Source organism: Carassius gibelio, chromosome B4 (assembly GCF_023724105.1).
Source record: "Carassius gibelio isolate Cgi1373 ecotype wild population from Czech Republic chromosome B4, carGib1.2-hapl.c, whole genome shotgun sequence".
NCBI lineage: Eukaryota > Metazoa > Chordata > Actinopteri > Cypriniformes > Cyprinidae > Carassius > Carassius gibelio.
The window spans coordinates 7,160,015-7,179,149 of NC_068399.1; the positions used below are offsets into that span (position 1 = coordinate 7,160,015).

Here is a 19,135-nt window from a genome sequence, read left to right on the forward strand (position 1 = left end):
TATCTCGAACGGCATCCAGAGGCATGGTCATCTAACAATTTCCTAAACCTGTGTTTTTTTTTTTTTTTTTCTCTCTGTCTTTTGATTGCGCCAGAGCCAGGAGCACACATATTCTAGCGATTCAAGCTTAGATCACAGTCTGTTCAATATCAAAATAAAATACAGTCAACTAAACATTTAAAAGTTTACACTGGTCAGTTTAAATGGACCGTAGTATTCCGGTTCACCCTGCTGCTGTTATGCCAATCACATTTTTGCTCATATGAAGAGGATCATCTTTTCTGTGTATGTGCAAATGTGTAAGTAGTTTACATTATAAATAATGTAATTTAACATTCAAATACATTGCGAATATGGAAACACTTGGATTTGTGCCGAATGAGACATGAGCAGTAATCTCCAAATAAATCTAGCCAAAGCCGCGCTAGCTCGTCCTCATCTGCACGCACGCGCTGTCATGATCTAATCAAATAGGTCTACCAGAATGCAAAAATTCTAAATCTGACAGTTTCTAGAACAAAATCCAGCAGGATCAAATTAATGTGAGCAACAGTGTTTTGCTGCAGCAGAGCTGATGGATGCGGTTCACTTACTACACAGCAGTCACACGCGCGCCACAGTTACATTTGGGGTCATTTTATTTTATATGCCATAATGTCAGTTGAAAACATTGCAATTGTGTTTTAAAATACAACAACAAGTACCCACAAAACCATTTAAAGAGCCACACAGATGAGAAATCAAAAATTACCTGTATTACAGTGTATGATGTAGCTGTCCATCAGTCTAAACATTGTGCAAAGTAATTAAACCAAAAAGTACACGATATATAAAGTTATTGGCTTCTAAAGTAAGGAGTCAACTCTGAATCGCTGAAACGAGTCATTATAGATTTCAAATCTTTTGCCCATCTCTATGTACGTCACTAGGAACACTTTGCATAATAATCTCCGCCTACCGTCTTGGGAGAAACAAAACTCTGACCTGCCCCACCCCCCACACAGACGCTCTGTTTGGTGTGATAGCATCATGTCGAGGAGACAGTGTGTTTTTAATTGTAAAGGCAAGTTTGTTTTATTTTCACTGCCAAAGAATTAAGATCAGAAGAACCAATGGCTAAAATTCATTTTTACCACAATACCAGAGCAGTACAACAAATCACTTTTGTTGTGTTCACAACATTTCACTGATATGACTGCTTTTTTAATCTCGTTGAGTTCAAGGCGGGATTTTCAAAGCGTTTGGCCATAAAAGATGGTTCATTACCAACTTTGTTTTGACCAACAAGCATCTCCGAATCACAACGTGTAAGTATGATTATGAAGTTATGTGTTTGTTTTCTCCCGAGCGTCTTATCAGTATGTCACGCTAGCACCTTATGTTAAAACTCTGGAGTCGATTAACATACGCGTTATGAGTCATTTTCCCCTGATAACCCCGAAAAAGAACTTAAATTACACTTTCAGTTTTAATCGTACAGATAAGAGCAATACATCGATTGAATCTGTAAAGGGTCTACTTATTTTTGGATACAGACATAATTACAACAAAACTTTGTGCACTTATAAAATAAAGATAACAAACAAGGTGTGTGTAACAATAAAAACTCCATAACTACAGGAAGAAGAAGGCGGGAACCGGCGGACAATCCACTGAAGACTTTAATGACAAAAATAAACACAAAACAGCGCATCAGCCCCTCACGGACGACTGATGCACACAAATAAAAAGTAAACATAAAATAAAGCCCAGGCCTGGTCCTCTCTCGTCCTTCACTGTCGTCGCTCCAGTTTTTTATCCTTCCATTGCCTATGTGGGACTCGAGACCGGTGGTGGGTCGCAGGTGTAGCTCATCTCCAATCACTTCACCGGCCTCGCTCCTCGTTCCCATGTCCCACGGCCCCGCCCCACTCATCACAGTGTGCTGTCTGCAGCCTTTGCGCTGATCTTCATTTACAAACGTCATTAAAATGAACTGTTACTCCGTGAATACTCAACGAAGAGACATGAGAGCGATATCTATAGAAAGCTTGACATGTCTACTTTAAAACTAAACAAACGTTGCTGCCGAAAACAGATATTCTGTGATAAAGTAATCCATATGAAAACAACGCGATGTCCTTTTTTCACGTCTCCCTTCATTATATCTAATGTGACCACGCCCCCACGCTGAACTGTTATTGTTTGCTTCGCGATGAGAGGAATAAGACATAATTCACCCCAAAAAGATGCTAACGTATTGTTTACCATGAAGTTGTGTGCAGAACAACCAATCAAACCTGACTATGTCAGTTGACCAATCAGAACAGTATGCTACCGAAAGGTGGAGTTTAAGGAAACTGAATCTTTTGAACAGCTTCACGTGAACCATTCTCTGAGAATTAAGGTAATTTTAAAATGATATTTTGACAAAATGACAATGGTTTTTAACCTTGCATGGATTTAAAGCTGTTGTACAGGATTTATAAACAGTGAAAGGAAGCTTAGAATTTTCATCTTACTGGCTCTTTAAAGCGCGCATTAAGCGGTCTCCGTGCGGGATAGGAAACAGTCAACAGAATAAATTGATCTCAAATGTATGGCGCTCTCTCTTCATTTTATAAAATAATCATAATCACATCTATTCATTTTATGATCCCTTTACTAGCATTTTATTCAGCCTAAAACCCCATTAATTCAGTGTTAAGTCTGTGTGTGTGGCTTTTGCACATCCTGTCATGCCAGTGACTGCTGCCTGCAATAGATCCATTTTGCAGCATTATGGTTAACGATTAATAGATTAAAGGTCCCGTTTTACACGCTTTTTTGTAGCTTTGATTGTGTTTACAAAGTGCAATATAACGTGTTCATGTTTCGCGTGTAAAAAACACAGTATTTTTCACACAAATCTGTATACTGCTGTTTTCACTGTCACAAAAACGGGCTGATGACTTCCTTGTTCTATGAAGCCTCTCCTTCAGAAATACGTGACGAGTTCTGATTGTGCCAGCGGTTCCTGTGTAGTGATTCGACAGCAGCTGAGAGCAGGCTGCCCTCCTGGTAACGCGATTGGGCTAGAACGCACGTGCTGGAGATGTATTTATAGTCACAGGAGCATTTTTTCTGACGAGATGCGCGTGAAAACCCCATTTGTTTTTTTTGCACAGCCCTAACATCTAGTTAACAAAGCTAAACAGCGTTGCCCTTTGTGTAATAAGTTACAGAAACTGTTAAACGCACCAACTTAAATAATAAAATACACTTACCAGTTGTTGTCCATAAACAACGCCTTCTCCAGACAAAGAGGGAACTGCTCCATCATTCAAGAATAATCTTTGTGCAAATCCGGCATTAAACTGATTGAGATTGAGAAAGTTATCCTCAGCAAGCTGTCCTCAGCTAAATGAGCCGCACATAGTTTTACATGTGCATTATAATTTTCGGGAACCGAGTTAAACATAAATTGTAACCATTAATCTCAAAGTACAGTGTTCCTGGGAAGCACAAACAAAGGTGATTGGACTCCGAGATGAAAATAACAGCGTTATTATAACAGCTTCTTCTCCGTCGGAGCGCAACAAGGCCATGCCCCCAGTTTGTGAATTCATGTATGGCGGAGGTTAGTCAAAAAACTGTTTTAGTGACGTCATTCCTGCAGGAACTAGAGGGCTGTAGTCCAAACGGGTCGTTTTTTGTAGGCGAATTCTGTTAAATCAAATATCTCGCTTGGCATTGAACTTTGCGCTTTAGCATTTTACAGATATTATTTATACTCTAACAACAACAACATTACACACTAACTAAAGTTTAAAACATGGAATCACGAAGAAGGGGACCTTTAATAGATTGTTCATTTAAACGACAATCGGTTATGGAATTAATCAATATTTTGCATCCCTAGTTTACAAATATTTGTTCAACCCCCCCCCCTCTCAAAAAAAAACTGTTTTGATTGTTTAATACCTTATTCCTTGAAACCGTATAACTGCAGTATTTTCTGAGACGATTATCATACCGTGAAAATCTCATACTGTTACAACCCTAACTGCGAGAAGCAAAATCTTTAGACGACGATCATCATTTCCAAAAGGCAAATATTCCCCTTCAGAGTCAGAATCGGTTAACAACATTTGCAACACATCCTCGCATCATCCTCACACTTCAACTTTGTATTAGCCAAATTTCCTCTCATAAATCTCACAATTTACACCCTTGCTATGAACTGAACTGCTTTCTACATCAATGACACGAGAACTCATCTAGTGGTAGGGAAAGCAAATGATGTATTATACCATACAAGGAACTACAGTCTATTTTATTAAGTATGATGTCTTGCTGCAATTTTGCGACTTTGAAGCTTCGAGGGATAATCACCCCCCCCCCCCCCCCCCATGTCATTCCAAATCCCGTAAAAGCTAAGTTCGTCTTCAGAACACAATTTAAGATATTTTGGAAAAAAACTGGAAGGCTTATGACTGTCCCATAGAATGCCAAGTAAGTTTCACTGTCAAGGTCCAGAAAAGTATGAAAAGCAACATCAGAATAGTGACTGCATCAGTGTTTCAACTGTAACGTTATAAAGTGACAAGAATACTGTTTGTAAACAAAGAAAATAAAAAAAACTTTATTCAACAATTCCTTAGTCAACAGTCTACTCTGTGTCTCTCCACATCACTCAAACTGCCTATGCTTTTCTGTGTCAGCCGCGCCACAAGGGTGCACTGTTTGCTTTCAAATCAAAGCATAAATACATGTAGAAACAGCACATTGTGGCGCAGCTGACACAGAATATAGAATATTCCGTCTGTGAGCAACACATTCAGTGTCAAGCACATGGTTACTGTCTAGCAGACTTTGTTTTCAAGAGCGCAACTCACTGCATTCAGTGTTCTTCTGCTGGTAGTCAGAATTGTATCAAACAGCATTTTATTGCTCCGATTAGAGGTCGATCGATATTGGATTTTGCCGATACCGATAGCTAGGTTGGAACCCACTGGCCGATACCGATTAATTAACCAATAGTAAAAAAATAAATAAATAAATAAAATAAAATAGTGTTTTATTTACAAAAAACGGTACTGAACAATACTAATAATAGTAGTAGTTATAAAAGTTATAATAACAATAAAAGTAACAGTAAATGTTGAAATTACCACACTATACTAGGGCCCTATGAAATCTGTCCTAAATTCCATTATTTAATTTTCCTGGATTGTTTTAATTAATTAAAATCATGAGACTTATACATTTTCAAATCAATTTAATAAAAGTTTAACAAAAAATACATGATTAGGTCCCTATGAAATGTTTTATTTTTTTCTCACCATATCTTTTAGTTACCAAATTCTGTTTTAGCATGTCTAATTATTTGAATGCATAAAACAACTTAATAAATTTTTTTCTTAAAGATAAAATAAAGTCTATAGATTTTTCCCCTCAAAAATTCTGTGTATTTGCATTTTTATTGTTATCAAGTCAAGACATGAAACATTAATTTTATTTGTCTTTTAATTACTGAAAATTAAGTAAACATTATTTTTTGGCAAACAAAGGGGATTTACTATTGAAATTAAAACATGGAGGAAATTTTGTGCGATTCTTCCTTAAAAAATATTGTGTTTGATTTTAGTAGTAGTAGTAGTAGTAGTAGTAGTAGAAGTAGGCTATGTACATTTTACTGAACAAAAGACTTCAAAATCTGACTATTATTTTGACGGGTGTCCATGATTACCTTTACAGCTTTTGCTCAAATGAAACGGTCAGATGCTCATGAAGTCAAGAGCGCTAAACTGTGAATTCTGTTTTTATGAATGGATTCCGTGATTCCGTTCACGTTTTCAGCATCGTGGGAAACCATAGGGCCCTACATTCATCCCAGCACAATGTTTAATCTCAAACTTAAACTGCTTCTGTTATTGTACACTTAATAATTATCTAATCAAAATAAAAGAGCAGTGCTTAGTCTAGCTGGACTCACCGGTATCACACACACACTCCGGACACGTTGCGTTCAACTCCAGCAGCGCTCTAAAACAGTTTATTTATTCACCAAATGGACACAAGTTGACTTCAAGAATAAACAATGAGGCATAGATAAGTTTGAAGTTCAGTGTTAAAAAACGTAGCAAAGAGAAAAAGCTATCTATATTTTAGCTCTATAAATGAAGCATACAGACTTTATTAGAGCCACAGAAAGATAAACGTTTTGATGAAAATGCTCAATATACAATTCATTGTGTACATTAACAACGATTCAGGGCAAATATAATTTAATTTAATGGAAAACTATGTGAATTGCGCTCTGAGGCGCCGGCAGGATTTTCTGTCTGAAGTTTCTCTCTCCGTTCAGCGTGCAGCGTCACGTGTCTAAACAAACAGCACGTGCTGTCAGTGATTTTAACCAGTAGAGGCCGCTCTCGCACTGTGTATAATGAAAACAGAACCTTCTCAGCAACAGACGCAACCCGGGAAATTATCAGCCGCTCCAGCAAGGGACGAAATGCGGAAAACTATCGGCATGGATTTTTGCCGACAACTGATTGTTTCAGCAATCAACTATCGGTGCTGATTAATCTGCAAAACCAATAAATTGGTCAACCTCTAGCTGCGATCACCCCTTTGTGGATTGGAGGTGAATTGACTATTAGTTTTAAGGCCTCATGCACCTAACCAAAATGTCTGCACTGTGACAGTTCGGTACGAATACATGTATTGTTCCACCCCTAATACATACATACATACATACATACACACACACCATAGACTGTATAAAAATATGGACATAGTGTCCTTGACGTCACCCGTAGACTCCTGAAGAGCATTTTTTAAGCTTAAAGTGTGCAGAACGGGTTGTTGCCATCTAAGCAGTGCATCAACGCGTGACTCTCCCGGACAATCAAAAATGGGCAGTTTCAGCAGCGGAAATCCACCTGTCACTTTAGTGGCCACACCCTTAATTATGCAGAATTTTAAGCCTTATTATAATTTAAACGGATGAGTTATAAAAAAAAAGAATCACCCCCCTCACAATTGTCATGAAGGGCAAAATGAACTCTATAGAACAACATATTTTTGAATCAGGCTGTAAACGTTTTTTCTGCTATAAACTTGGACATTTTAACATGATGAGTCTATGGGATTGACTCCCTTTTGCAGCCAGCCTCAAACGGCCAGTCTATGAATTACAGTTTTAGTCACTTTCTTGTTGGCTTCAACCACCCGATACACACACATACATGCATAAATACATACAGAGCAGTAATGCGGTTGTCACATGACCGTCACAGCCCTAAATTTTACACACATTTGTTTTGGGGGTTATTGAGGTCACAACAACATGCTATCATTTTTATAATATCTGTTGTTATTTTTATAATATTCACTATAATTTTATATATTAAGTATAATATTGGAAAAACTAGACATGTAGTATTGCAAGAACCACTGATAGTTGACATGACATGGGGGTAGGGGGAATTCTAATTCTGATGAAACTTTTATATTTCTCATGCCATGGGGAATGTGAAAAACATAATTCACATAGTTTAGAGGGGAGGAGCTATCATATAAAAGCTCTCTTATGCTCTCTCTCTCAATTGAAAATGGACTCTAAGCAAAAGTTTTTACTCAATGAGATTTTGTCACAGTATTTGACAGTGAAAGTGACAGAGGAGAATGTGCCTGAGACAGACGATAATCTTGAGGAGGACCCTGATTATGCGGTATTCTCCAAAGATGAGAATGAGACTCCTAATGATGACCCTCCTGTTGTCTCTCAACCGCCAGCAGACACATTACCTACCAAAAATGGAAAGTTTTAATGATCCTGCTCCCCACTAGAATGACAGGGTAGACTTAAGCCCTGTCCGAAATGGAACACTTCATGTGCACTTTCGGTCTGGCGGACTAACAATGGCCACTGCGTGCACATGTCCGTTAAGTCCTCGAAATCGTAGTGTGTCCCATTTGTCATTTTAGCATTCAGCAGGGTGCTAGCAAGCGCCCTCGGTCCACATTCTGTCGAGCCCGCACTGGGGCAAGCTCTGCAGCAGACTTCTCCCTGACAGTCAAAAATCAGTATTACAGGGCTTAAGAGTGCGACCAATCATAGTTCAGATGCGGGCCGAGCCTCCCGCATGTTTTAGACATCCGATAATTAATGATGAAAAGGACTTCCAGTTTAAGCATGGCGTGAGTAGACATGTGAGTGTAGCTCCCGACCTCTTTTGTTTATTTAGTTATCATTTCTTCCATATTTATTCACTACAATTGATTATCTGGCAGCCGATATTATTTGAAATAGCGGTGGAGCAAAAATGACAAGTAGAAAGCAACTTCGCAATAAAACTGGCAATTAAAACGGTGAAGCTTCTAGCAAGTCCGGCGATATGGCGCCATCCCCTGAGGGCGTAATGGCTTTACCTGAAGATCTCTAAAGGCTCCGGTCAGTGCTTCTTGCTGATATGATGCAAGTAGTTCACTCTCTTTTAAAAACAGAACTAGCTGGTCCTGTGAACGCGACATTGGAACAAGTTAAATATTATTACGAAGCTCATGACGAACGTCTTTGCGAGGTTGAACATAGGCTAAATGACTACAGTGATAGGCTGGTGAATGTCGAGGCTTCAATGGATGCACTACTGAAAGAGAATGTATCAGTGAAGAAAATCGCTCACAGAGATCTAATATGAGAGTTGTGGGCATTCCTGAAAAGTTGGAAGGACAAGACCCGATTCAATTTATGACTTTTTTTTTTTGAGGAAGAACTGGGGAAAGAATTCTTCACATGTCCTCTTGTTCTTTCTCGTGCCCATCGAGTCGGACCCAACCCAACCAACGATGCAAGGACCAATCAGACAAAATCAAGAGTGTTTCTGGTTCTTTTTCACTACTTCCAGGACAAGCATCGCATCCTCAGATTCAGTAAGCAACAGCGAGAGTTGCTATTTCACGGACGCCGGGTGTTTTTCCACGAGGAATTCAGCGCTGAGCTGGGGGAAAAGCGAGCGGCGTTCAAAGATGTGAAGTCTCGGCTCTACGAAAAGGGAGTCAGATTTGGTCTCTTGTACCCTGCAAGGCTCCGGGTTACTCACGAAGGGAAAACACACTTGTTCAGCCGCCAGAAGAAGCCAACGAGTTCTACCGTTCTAATTGGGGTGAAGAATAATGTGCAAAGACATTCCTTTTTCCCCTTGGGTAGGGAGGGGAGGGGGGGGGAGAAAAAAAAAGAGAAAAATATTTGTTTACCTCTGGTTTCTGTTATCTTATTTTTGTCATTTACAAATCATGGCCACAATTTGCTTGCTTTTGAAAAATGCATGCTTTTAATTGATGTATCATACAGTCAATATAGGTGATGAAAATGGAGGTCATCCTCTGAGACTTACGACATGGAATGTCAGAGGTTTAAATGGTCCTGTTAAAAGAGCTAAGGTTTTCTCCCATCTTAAATCTTTCAAACCAGATATATTGTTTTTACAAGAAACACATTTAAGTAGGCTGATCACAATAGAATTGGTAAGATATGGGTTAGTCAATTTTTTCATTCCAAATTTAATAGCAGATCTAGAGGTGTGGCAATTTTAATTAATAACACAATCTGTGACCCTAATGGCCGTTACATTATTGTCTCTGGGTCTCTTTTTCAAGTCCCAGTGGCTTTAGTTAAAATAAATGTAGTTAGATCCTTGGAGATTCTTAAACCCGTTGACTAGACAATTCTCCTTTTATTCCCATGTCCATCATTCATTTTCCAGACTAGATTATTTTTTTGTAGACTACTTGTTTATATCAATGGTTAAAAAAGTTGATTACTAATCTATAGTTGTATCTGATCATGCACCTGTGGTGCTGGACCTGTACTTCCCTTTGAACATCAGAGAACGACCAATCTGGGCATTTAATCCACTATTACTATCCAGTGATAAGTTCTGTCACTTTGTCTCATCTAGTATAGATAATTTGGAATACAATAAAACAGATACAGTATCTTACTCATTGCTTTGGGAGACTTAAAAGGCTTACTTGAGGGGTCAAATAATTTCTTATACATCATATGCTAACATAGAACGCAAGAAGGAACTGCAAACACTCTCACAATCCATATAAGGATTAGACAGACAGTATTCGGAATCTCCCATGAGAAGTTTTATCCACTTCTCACACAGAACAATTAATAATGAGGACACATGGTCTTTACTATGAATATGGAGACAAATCAAGTCGCCTCTTGGCTCAGCAGCTGAAACGTCAAACTGCCTCCCGTCTTATTTCTCAGATTAAAGACTCAAATCAAACTTTAGTTAGCAACCCAAAAGAAATTAATACAATTTTCAAAAACTTTTATTCCTCATTATATACTTCTGAATTCCCTTTAGAAACAACAGTAAAGGAAAATTTCTTAAACTATTTGGATATTCCTACTGTGCAATCAGGGAAGTAGATTTAGATCGTGACCTTGAGATTGAAGAAATCAGTAGGGCCATTATGGCAATGAAGAGTGGTAAGTCCCCAGGCCTTGATGGGTATCCCATTGATTTTTATAAAAAATTTAAGGAAAAACTTGCACCAATTCTTTTTGAGGTTTTTAAAGAATCCTTGGAGGCAGGCTCCTTGCCTCCAACTTTTTTGCAAGCATCTATTACACTCCTCCTTAAAAAGGATAAAGACTCTACCCAGTGTGAATCGTATCGTCCTATATCTCTTTTAAACACCGACATAAAATGTTTAGCTAAAGTGTTGGCATTTCGTTTAGAACATGTCCTTCCCTCAATAATCTCAGATGATCAAACAGGATTTATTAAGGTCACCAATCTTTCTCTAATATTCGTAGACTCACTAACATAATGTATCTTTCTGATACTTCTCTGCACCCGGAGGTAGTTATCTCCTTGGATGCGGAGAAGGCGTTTGATCAAATTGAATGGCCTTATATGTTTGCAGTCCTAAAAAAGTTTGGTTTTATTTTTGGTTTTATTGGTAATATTTTTATGTCTTGGGTCAAATTAATATATAATTCCCCTTCATCAATTCAGACTAATTATTCTCGATCCAAATTGTTCCCATTAACGCGAGGGACCCGCCAGTGATGCCCATTGTCCCCACTTCTTTTTGACATAGTGATTGAACCTCTTTCAATCGCTTTTAAAACAGCCACAGCATTCCAGGGGGTTTTGAGCATCGCTGATATGCCGATGACCTTTTGCTTTACATAAGTGACCCAGTATCTAGTTGTCCTTTAATTATATCATTATTAGGTCGGTTTGGTACCTTTTCGGGATACAAATTAAATTTTCCAAAAAAGTGAATGTTTCCCCATTAATGATTTGGCATTACAAATTCAACAAGAATCATTACCCTTACGTTTTTATCCAAATGGCTTTGAATATCTTGGAATTCACGCGCTCCTTTTCTTCTTGGTTTGAAGCCAATTATAAAACTCAGTTCAAGGAAGAAAAGGCTGAGTTAGAAAGGTGGCATAGTCTTCCTCTTACTTTAGCTGGAAGAATAAATTCAGTGAAAATGACAATTCTTCCCAAGTTCCTTTATTTGTTTCAGTCCCTAGCGGTTTTCTTGCCTAAATCCTTTTTCCGTTGAATTAATCAAACTATTTCCTCTTTCATTTGGGAAAATAAGATCCCCAGAATTAACAAACATATTCTTCAGAGGACCCGTTATACAGGTGGTTTAGGCCTCCCAAATTTCACTTATTATTACTGGGCATCAAATATTCAGAAAATATTATTTTGGCTTCATTGCCCAGAAACAAATTGGTTTTTAATTGAAGCACAAACATGTCACTCTTCCTTTCTCCCTGCTTTAGTGTACTCTTCCCTACCTTTGAAAGCTTCTCGATTCACATCAACCCTGTAGTACTTTCCACTCTTAAGATCTTTAATCAGGTTCGTTGCCACTATAAATTTACATCAGCATCAGTTTTGGGTCCTATTTACAAAAAATAAATTATTCCCTCCCTCTACAACAGACTCATCATTTAGACAGTGGGCAACTTCCAGGTTAATATGCTTTAAATATTTATATACTGAAGGTTTATTTTACAGTTTTGAGAACCTCTGCAGACTGTTTGACCTCCCAAAAAGCCATTTTTTTTTAGATACCTTCAGATTCGCAATTTTCTTAAGAACAAATTTCCACCCTTCCCTGATTTCCCTCCTACCTTGCCCTTAGATAGTCTTACTCTCAATTTTACTAATAAAGGATTGATTTCCATATTATATTCCCAGCTCATGTCTTTGAAAGGGTACAATCTGGATACAATTAAATCCAAATGGGAAGATGAACTGGGCATAATGTTACCTGAGGCTTTTTTGAGGGAGGCGCTTAAAAGGGTCCCCTCATCATCATCCTTTGTTAGGTTAGGGCTCATACAATTTAAAGTGCTTCACAGGGTTCACTTGAGCAAGGAATGGTTAGCAAGAATATATCCCGGGTTAGATGCAGCCTGTGACAGATGCTCTTTCTCCCCAGCCAGTCTGACATACATTTAGGTCCTCTCTAAACAATTACTGGGAATTGGTTTTTAAAACTATCAGTGAGGCCCTTGGGGTGACATTGTGACCTTTTTCCTCAATAGCTAGAACGAGTCAATATTTTGTTCCTTATCTTGCTCGGCTCGGCGTTCATCTTCAGCTCTCTCTTCACAGCAGTTCAGTCAGTGTACTGTTTGAGTACATGAATTACTCCAGGATATTGGTTTGTTTTAACTCATAGGGAGTGTCAGCCACATTTAAAAAGTTAACGGCTTAAGTCATTTGTGGATTAATGTGTATTGGAGATGCGAACCGTTTAAAACGATTCAGTTCTTTTTGGTGAACTGGTTCAAAAAGATCCAGTTACATTGAATGATTCGTTCGTGAACCGGATATCACAAACTGCTTTGTTTCGAACTCTCTAACAACAGACACGGAAGAGAAGACAATGCTGAATAAAGTCGTAGGTTTTGCTATTTTTGGACCAAAATGTATTTTCAATGCTTCAAAAAATTCTAACTGACCCTCTGATGTCACATGGACTACTTTGATGATGTTTTTCTTATCTTTCTGGACATGGACAGTAGACCGTACACACAGTTTCAATGGAGGGACTGAGAGCTCTCGGACTAAATCTAAAATATCTTAAACTGTGTTCCGAAGTTCTCACGAGTTTGGAACAACATGAGGGTGAGTTATTAAAGACAAAATTTTGATTTTGGGCTGAACTAACCCTTTAAAGTGAAGACACGATTATTTTAGGAGCCTTGTCCCTTGTTTTTGAATGTCAGTGCTATTTCTGCTACATTTTTGTGAGTAAAGGGTGGGGGTTTTAAAACCTTTAGTTAGATGCATAATACGTATAACAATACAATGCACTGATGCCACATGCAAAATATCGAGGTATATGAGATACCTTTATTATAACAGTCTGTACATCCTTTATGCAAAATCTGTTAATGCATTTCCGCCAAAGCGGACGTTTTGTTTTTCTCACCATACTGCCTGTCTGTCACTTATGTGTGTCGGATTGCGAATGAGATGCAGCAACAAAGTGGCTGTAAGAAGAAAAATTAGGTGCCAAATGATTTTTTTAGGTGCCACAGAATAAACATGTTTTATGTGTTTTATTTAAATTATTTATTTTACATTTAATTTTTTATCATGCGTTTTATGTCTCATATTTTCTTGACTTTATCAGCATTTTAATCCATCTTGTAGATGACCTGGGAATGAAGGTTCACTTAAAGTGGGAGCTAAATGTCTTTTCCAACAAAATATACAGTCATGCGTTGTTTATTACACAAAATCTGTCCCAATATCATGGACCATAAGCATCACTTGGCCCCTGATTATAGTTTGGGGTCCTCCTCAATGCATCCTGTTAATGTTGTCATACTCTCTTAAAAATAACGGTGCTTCATGATACTATAGAAGAACCTTTTTTCCTGTCTAAGTGATTTTATAAAGAACCTTTAACATTTGAAGACAATAACAGATTATGAAAAGGTCAGAAAGAGATTGTTCTTCAAAGAGCCTATGACCGAATGGTTCTTTGTGGAACCAAAATTGTTCAGTGAAGAATGTTTTAAGCTCCTTTATTTGTAAGAGTGCATGTCTTTCACACTTTCAGTCTGTTTTTCTTAATTAGTAAAATAAAATTTTATAGGAGGAGTTGAATCATGTAAACAACAGGTTAATTAAAAATATAAAAAATCAATAGCTCATAAATATCGCAAAATGCTCCTCTTTTTACTTATTTTTCTAGCTGACTGATGAGCTTATGGACACCGAAAGGTTACTGAGGTTAATATTACGTTGCAATGTTTACAAGCTTTACACGTTTTCCGCAGTTTGAAAGTGTTGTACTGTAGAATCTCTTATAAAACAGCCTACAGCCTACCTTCGATGTTAATTCATGTTCATTATGTACTCTAGTAGTAAAGAGCAAGGTATGATAGGTTCACGTGCTGCTTGAACTGAGGCACTACTCGCGATCGCGCCTGCCGCATTAGGGGCAGTTCACATGTCGCGTCTTTTGTGCGCTCAAGTTTGTTATTTCAAATGTAGGCGCTCGGTATGCGTGCTCATAATGGAAGCGACGCGCTCGTTTTTTTCCAGGCGCGCCCGAATCGCATCGAGTTAAAAACATCTCAACTTTTCAGAATCCCGCAAGCGCACCGCAGGTCATGTGACAAGAACCAACCAATCAGCTTCATTCTTTCCAGTACCAACGTTGAAAGCTCAGCCAAGATGAAGGAACAGCTGATCATAGCTGTATATCGGCGATCCTAAAATCTGGCTCGCGAGATCCACTTTCCTGCAGAGTTTAGCTCCAACCCTAATCAAACAAACCTACCTGTGATTTTCTAATGATCCTAAAGACATTGATTAGCAGACTGAGGTGTGTATGATCAGGGTTAGAGCTAAACTCTGCAGGAAAGTGGATCTCGCGAGACAGATTTGAGGATCATTGCTGTATATGGATAGCCATTTTTAAATAAATTTAGTAACAGAGCTACTGCAAGCGATTTTTAGTGCTGCAAATCCATTTATCCTTTGCTGAAATTTACACGTCTTCATGGAGAGAGCAGCTTATGGTTGCTTAGCAACGGCAGACGCCTCAGGAGCGTTTTTAGGCGCTATATGTGAACGGACGGTAAGTGCACTTCAAATAATGAAGATCATGCATTAACAGAACACAGCATGGACTAAGATCTTGTTAAGAAGAAGCCTTATGATTATAAACGAGAACTGTTAACGATATTGCCAATATCCACACAGATGACAGCTTTACCTGTCGTAGTTTGTTCAAGTTATGAACAATTTATTTAACGAAATAGACGCTGTTTTTCTCCACTTTCTCTTCAAGTCTCCATCATTTCTCTCTCTCGCGCGTTTATCAGGTGTGTGTCAGCGCTGCTGCACGGCAGATGAGGACTGTTTAAAACTCTTTTCCCCACTAAAACTTCGATGCGCATTCTCTCAATGCGCGAACATAACAAAATATGTGAATGCAAAACAATCACGAAAAAAGGCATTTAATTTTTTTAACAGATAACTTGTAAATACATAGGCCTAGTCACCAGTGGCGACCTCAGCAAAAACTTCACTCGCATTTTAATATTTAATATTCGCATTTTAGTCGCAGTTTGGAGCCCTGTATGCTGGTACGATTTTTGGAGCAACAAGCTGCAGTGTGTGCTTCGCTGATGGACAAATAACTAAGGAAACTCTCAAATGATGTGCAGCATACCCTCAATTAAATGAACATCACTATAGCTGAAGATATGGTTAAGCTACTCTCACAAGTGAAAACCGCCACCACCATAATGTGCAAGGAAGAACAGCCAACTGTATCTGTCATTGCACCTCTTCAATGGCAAAGGATCTAGAACATCGATATATGAATGTTAGACAAGTTCTATGTAAAGCATCTGCCTTGGGTCCCAGATTTAAAAAGCTGCCTTTTTTAAGTGAAGAGGAAAGAGATACAGTCTTCCAGTTTCTCATTTACATGCCTGCAAAATTGATGATCCAGAAAGTTAGAATATATTTATTTTGCTTCAGCAATGTTTTATAAATTCATTAAAACACACTGCCTCTCCATTTGCTGTGTGTGTGAGAATGTGCATCTGTGTTATAACCTATAGGATGATAAAGTGTCACAGGTAGAGAATGCATTGGCTCACTCATCTGTTGACAAAACTTATGATGATGATGACAACCCTGAATTGATGCCAGTTCTCCAAGCTGAAACCATTGAAGAAGGTATGTGCACATTGTAGTTAAACATTAGTCTATTCTTTTTTGCCATTAACAGCCTGAAAATGTGACATGTTATTTTATTTATCAAGTAACAGCTGTTAGAGGCACACATTATATTTCTCTGACATAACTAAGCCATGCTTTTTTTTTGTAATTTTAGAACATGTTCCTCCTTTCAAGAAATCAAAACCCTTGGAAGATCTCTTTGGTGAGATGGGACCTTCTGCACTGTGGACCCTAGCCAGACTATCAAGACCCCTCAAGAGCTGGCCCATGCTAAAGTTGTTTAGTACAGAGACACTGCATCTTTGAACTTGCAGTGTCCTCTCTCCTGAACATGTTGAGCAGTTGATTTTTTTTTTAAAAGACAAACCTCTCAAAAGCACTGTAGCACTTGTTCGATTCATACGTCTTATGTTGTGTGAAAGATCAAATGTCAGAGAAGTTTAACAGTTTTATTGTTGTATTTTTTATATTAATTTGTTTCATTTCATTTATTTATTTAACTAGAGTACCTCAGTTATTTGCACTATTGCACATGTTGGCACAAAAGACTGGAAGGCTTTATTGACTGTTGCCATTATAAGCTTAACTGATTTTATCAATCCCCCATCCATTATTTATTTTTATTTTTGTTGTGCTGTTGTAAATGTCCCAATTGGAAAAGAGGATACAATTTTCAAGTGTTTAATTAAACATTCATGTTATATATCTTTTGGTTGCATTTGTGAGTAAATAAAAATTAAACTGGTTGTGTAAAGTGGCACGTAATATATAAATATCGATCAATATAGCAATGAATCGAATCGTAACCGTATCTGGTTTTTAGAACCTGCTTTAATTACAATTACACTTGTAAAACAATAAAATAAAGGTGTTGAACCTTTCCACTTGGATTTCACAGGTTTTGTATTTATGTTCTGCATGGATTCACCGAAATATTGATATTTTGTTTTTAAGAATCGATACAGTATTGCCAAACAAACATCGTTATACATGTATTAATATTATCACAAACAATAATTTGGTATTTCTCTTGTACCATTGTCCTCTTTTATGCTAAGAAAAGAAGTCTCCTAGCAATTCTCTCTCAAGTGTTTCCACTGCTGCCAGCATTAAGTCGGAGTATGATTCAGTGGGCTATATAACACTTTTAACTGTAAGGAAATTACTTGTCTTTAAAAGTTTTGGATCAGTATACTTACCTGTTGATCAAAAATAGCATTAAACCTATACACTTTTTTTTATTTAGTAAATTTCAGGAGGGTGTACTCATTTTTACAACAAAATTTATATCGCTTTGATAAGAAAACCTTATTTTGCCAAATAATTTTGGCATTCTTCTTTGGTAATTGATCTAGCAAGCTAGTTGAAACAGTACAGCTAAATAGTAATTGATGAATTGGTAAAGTTTTAGAGGGAGTGTTCTCATTTATGCTAAATCCTGTATATTCACTATATACAATGTTTAATTTAATTAAAACAAATTTATATAAGCTTTTAAATACATGATGTAAGGTTTGTGCCACTTCTGCTCTAAACTAACAGTACTGGTGATTACCAAAATCACGTTTTAGCTTTCTGTATTGGTTAGTCCTCCGATTTGTGTAAGCTCTTTAGTAACAGTAGTAGGCTAGTTCTAATGCTATAATTATTGCTATTATCTATGAAAGAAAGGCTGGAAAAAGTAGCCCTAAATATAACAATTTAAATAATGTATTATATTCATGCTTTTATGAGAAACCATGTTTAATTTGGTCACTGGCTTGATTTTTCACACACTCACAGAAACATTAACACTTGAGACATATAAAATCTGACTGAACTTGAATAATTACACATCAGAAATCAGTGATTACAGATCAGACATTAGAATGAACAAGTTTATTTCTATGTTGTGACAATGCACTGTGTGCTGTATGTGTTGTGAGATGTGTGCATTATCTGAAAGCTGAATAAATAATCTTTCCATTGATATATGGTTTGTTAGGATGAGACTATATTTGGCCTAGATACAGCTATTTGGAAGATATCTGGAATCTGAGCGTGAAAAAAAAACTTACAATATTGAGAAAAAAAACCTTTAAAGTTATTCGATAGTTATATGATTCCAAAGTGCAAAAATAAAGTCTAATTAATTAAATATCCTCAGTGTCAGTTCAGTCACATTTCCATAAGAACTTTGAAACATGGTTATAAGAAAATGTAATGATAGTTAAGGTCTTACTTTTACACAAAGGATCTGTGAATGTACCACATTTTTCTTTAATGACTGTTTGAAAAATAAAAACATACCTCTTTGTTCCTCGTGTTTTATTCTGCAGGTTTCTGGTTCCTCTTGTTTTATTCTCAATATTTCTGGTTCCTCTTCTTTTATTCTCCAGTTTTCTGTTTCCTCTTGTTTTGTTTTCCAGGTTTCTGGTTCCTCTTCTTTTATTTCCCAGGTTTCTGGTTCCTCTTGTTTTATTTCACTCGTGTTTTCCTCACTCTCCTCTTTAACAAACTCCATATTCACAGCAGATCTCAGTTCAGCTGATACTCCTCCAGAATTTCTTACTGCAAATATTACAGGCATTTAATGACCTGATTCAAAAACTGTATTTTTCCACTGACAGAAACAACATTTCTAACAGTTTGTATTAAACTAGCATCACGACAAAACAACAGAGAGAGTGGTGAAACTAATCCTCTTCTTCTGAGGTCTAATGGTGTTTGTCAAACAAACGAATGTGTTTTAGCGCCACCCGCTGGACTGGAGAGACACTGGTTCCTCTTCTTTTTTTCTGCAGGTTTCTGATTCCTCGTTTTATTCTCAATATTTCTGGTTCCTCATGTTTTATTCTCAATATTTCTTGTTCCCCGTGTTTTATTCTTAATATTTCTGGTTCCTCTTCTTTTAT

General features: G+C 37.4%; 4 protein-coding genes across 7 annotated transcripts in view; all 4 read right to left on the reverse strand.

Moving 5' to 3' along the window:
• The window catches only part of LOC127955924 (zinc finger protein 883-like), a 50,430-nt gene extending 31,508 nt beyond the window's left edge, over window positions 1–18,922 (reverse strand). Inside the window, exon 1 of one of the 2 annotated variants that reach the window (XR_008153413.1) lies at window positions 18,531–18,922. Coding sequence is in view for 1 of the 2 variants with exons in the window: in XM_052553575.1 (XP_052409535.1) it covers window positions 18,531–18,810 (280 nt within the window). In the remaining variant the exon portion in view is untranslated. The remainder of the gene's footprint in view (window positions 1–18,530) is intronic. The other variant, XM_052553575.1, reaches the window with a different exon arrangement.
• LOC127955938 (zinc finger protein ZFP2-like) overlaps window positions 1–19,135 on the reverse strand; it is a 108,253-nt gene that overhangs the window by 88,576 nt on the left and 542 nt on the right. Inside the window, exon 1 of one of the 2 annotated variants that reach the window (XM_052553610.1) lies at window positions 18,819–18,906. The exons of the other annotated variant lie outside the window; for it this stretch is intronic. The gene's annotated coding sequence lies outside the window, so the exon portion shown is untranslated. Of the gene's footprint in view, window positions 1–18,818; window positions 18,907–19,135 lie in introns of those variants that run through there. 2 annotated transcript variants of the gene reach the window in all.
• Window positions 1–19,135, reverse strand: part of LOC127955944 (zinc finger protein OZF-like) — a 155,441-nt gene that overhangs the window by 31,372 nt on the left and 104,934 nt on the right. The gene's annotated exons all lie outside the window — the stretch shown is intronic.
• LOC127955948 (zinc finger protein OZF) overlaps window positions 1–19,135 on the reverse strand; it is a 313,902-nt gene that overhangs the window by 8,511 nt on the left and 286,256 nt on the right. The gene's annotated exons all lie outside the window — the stretch shown is intronic.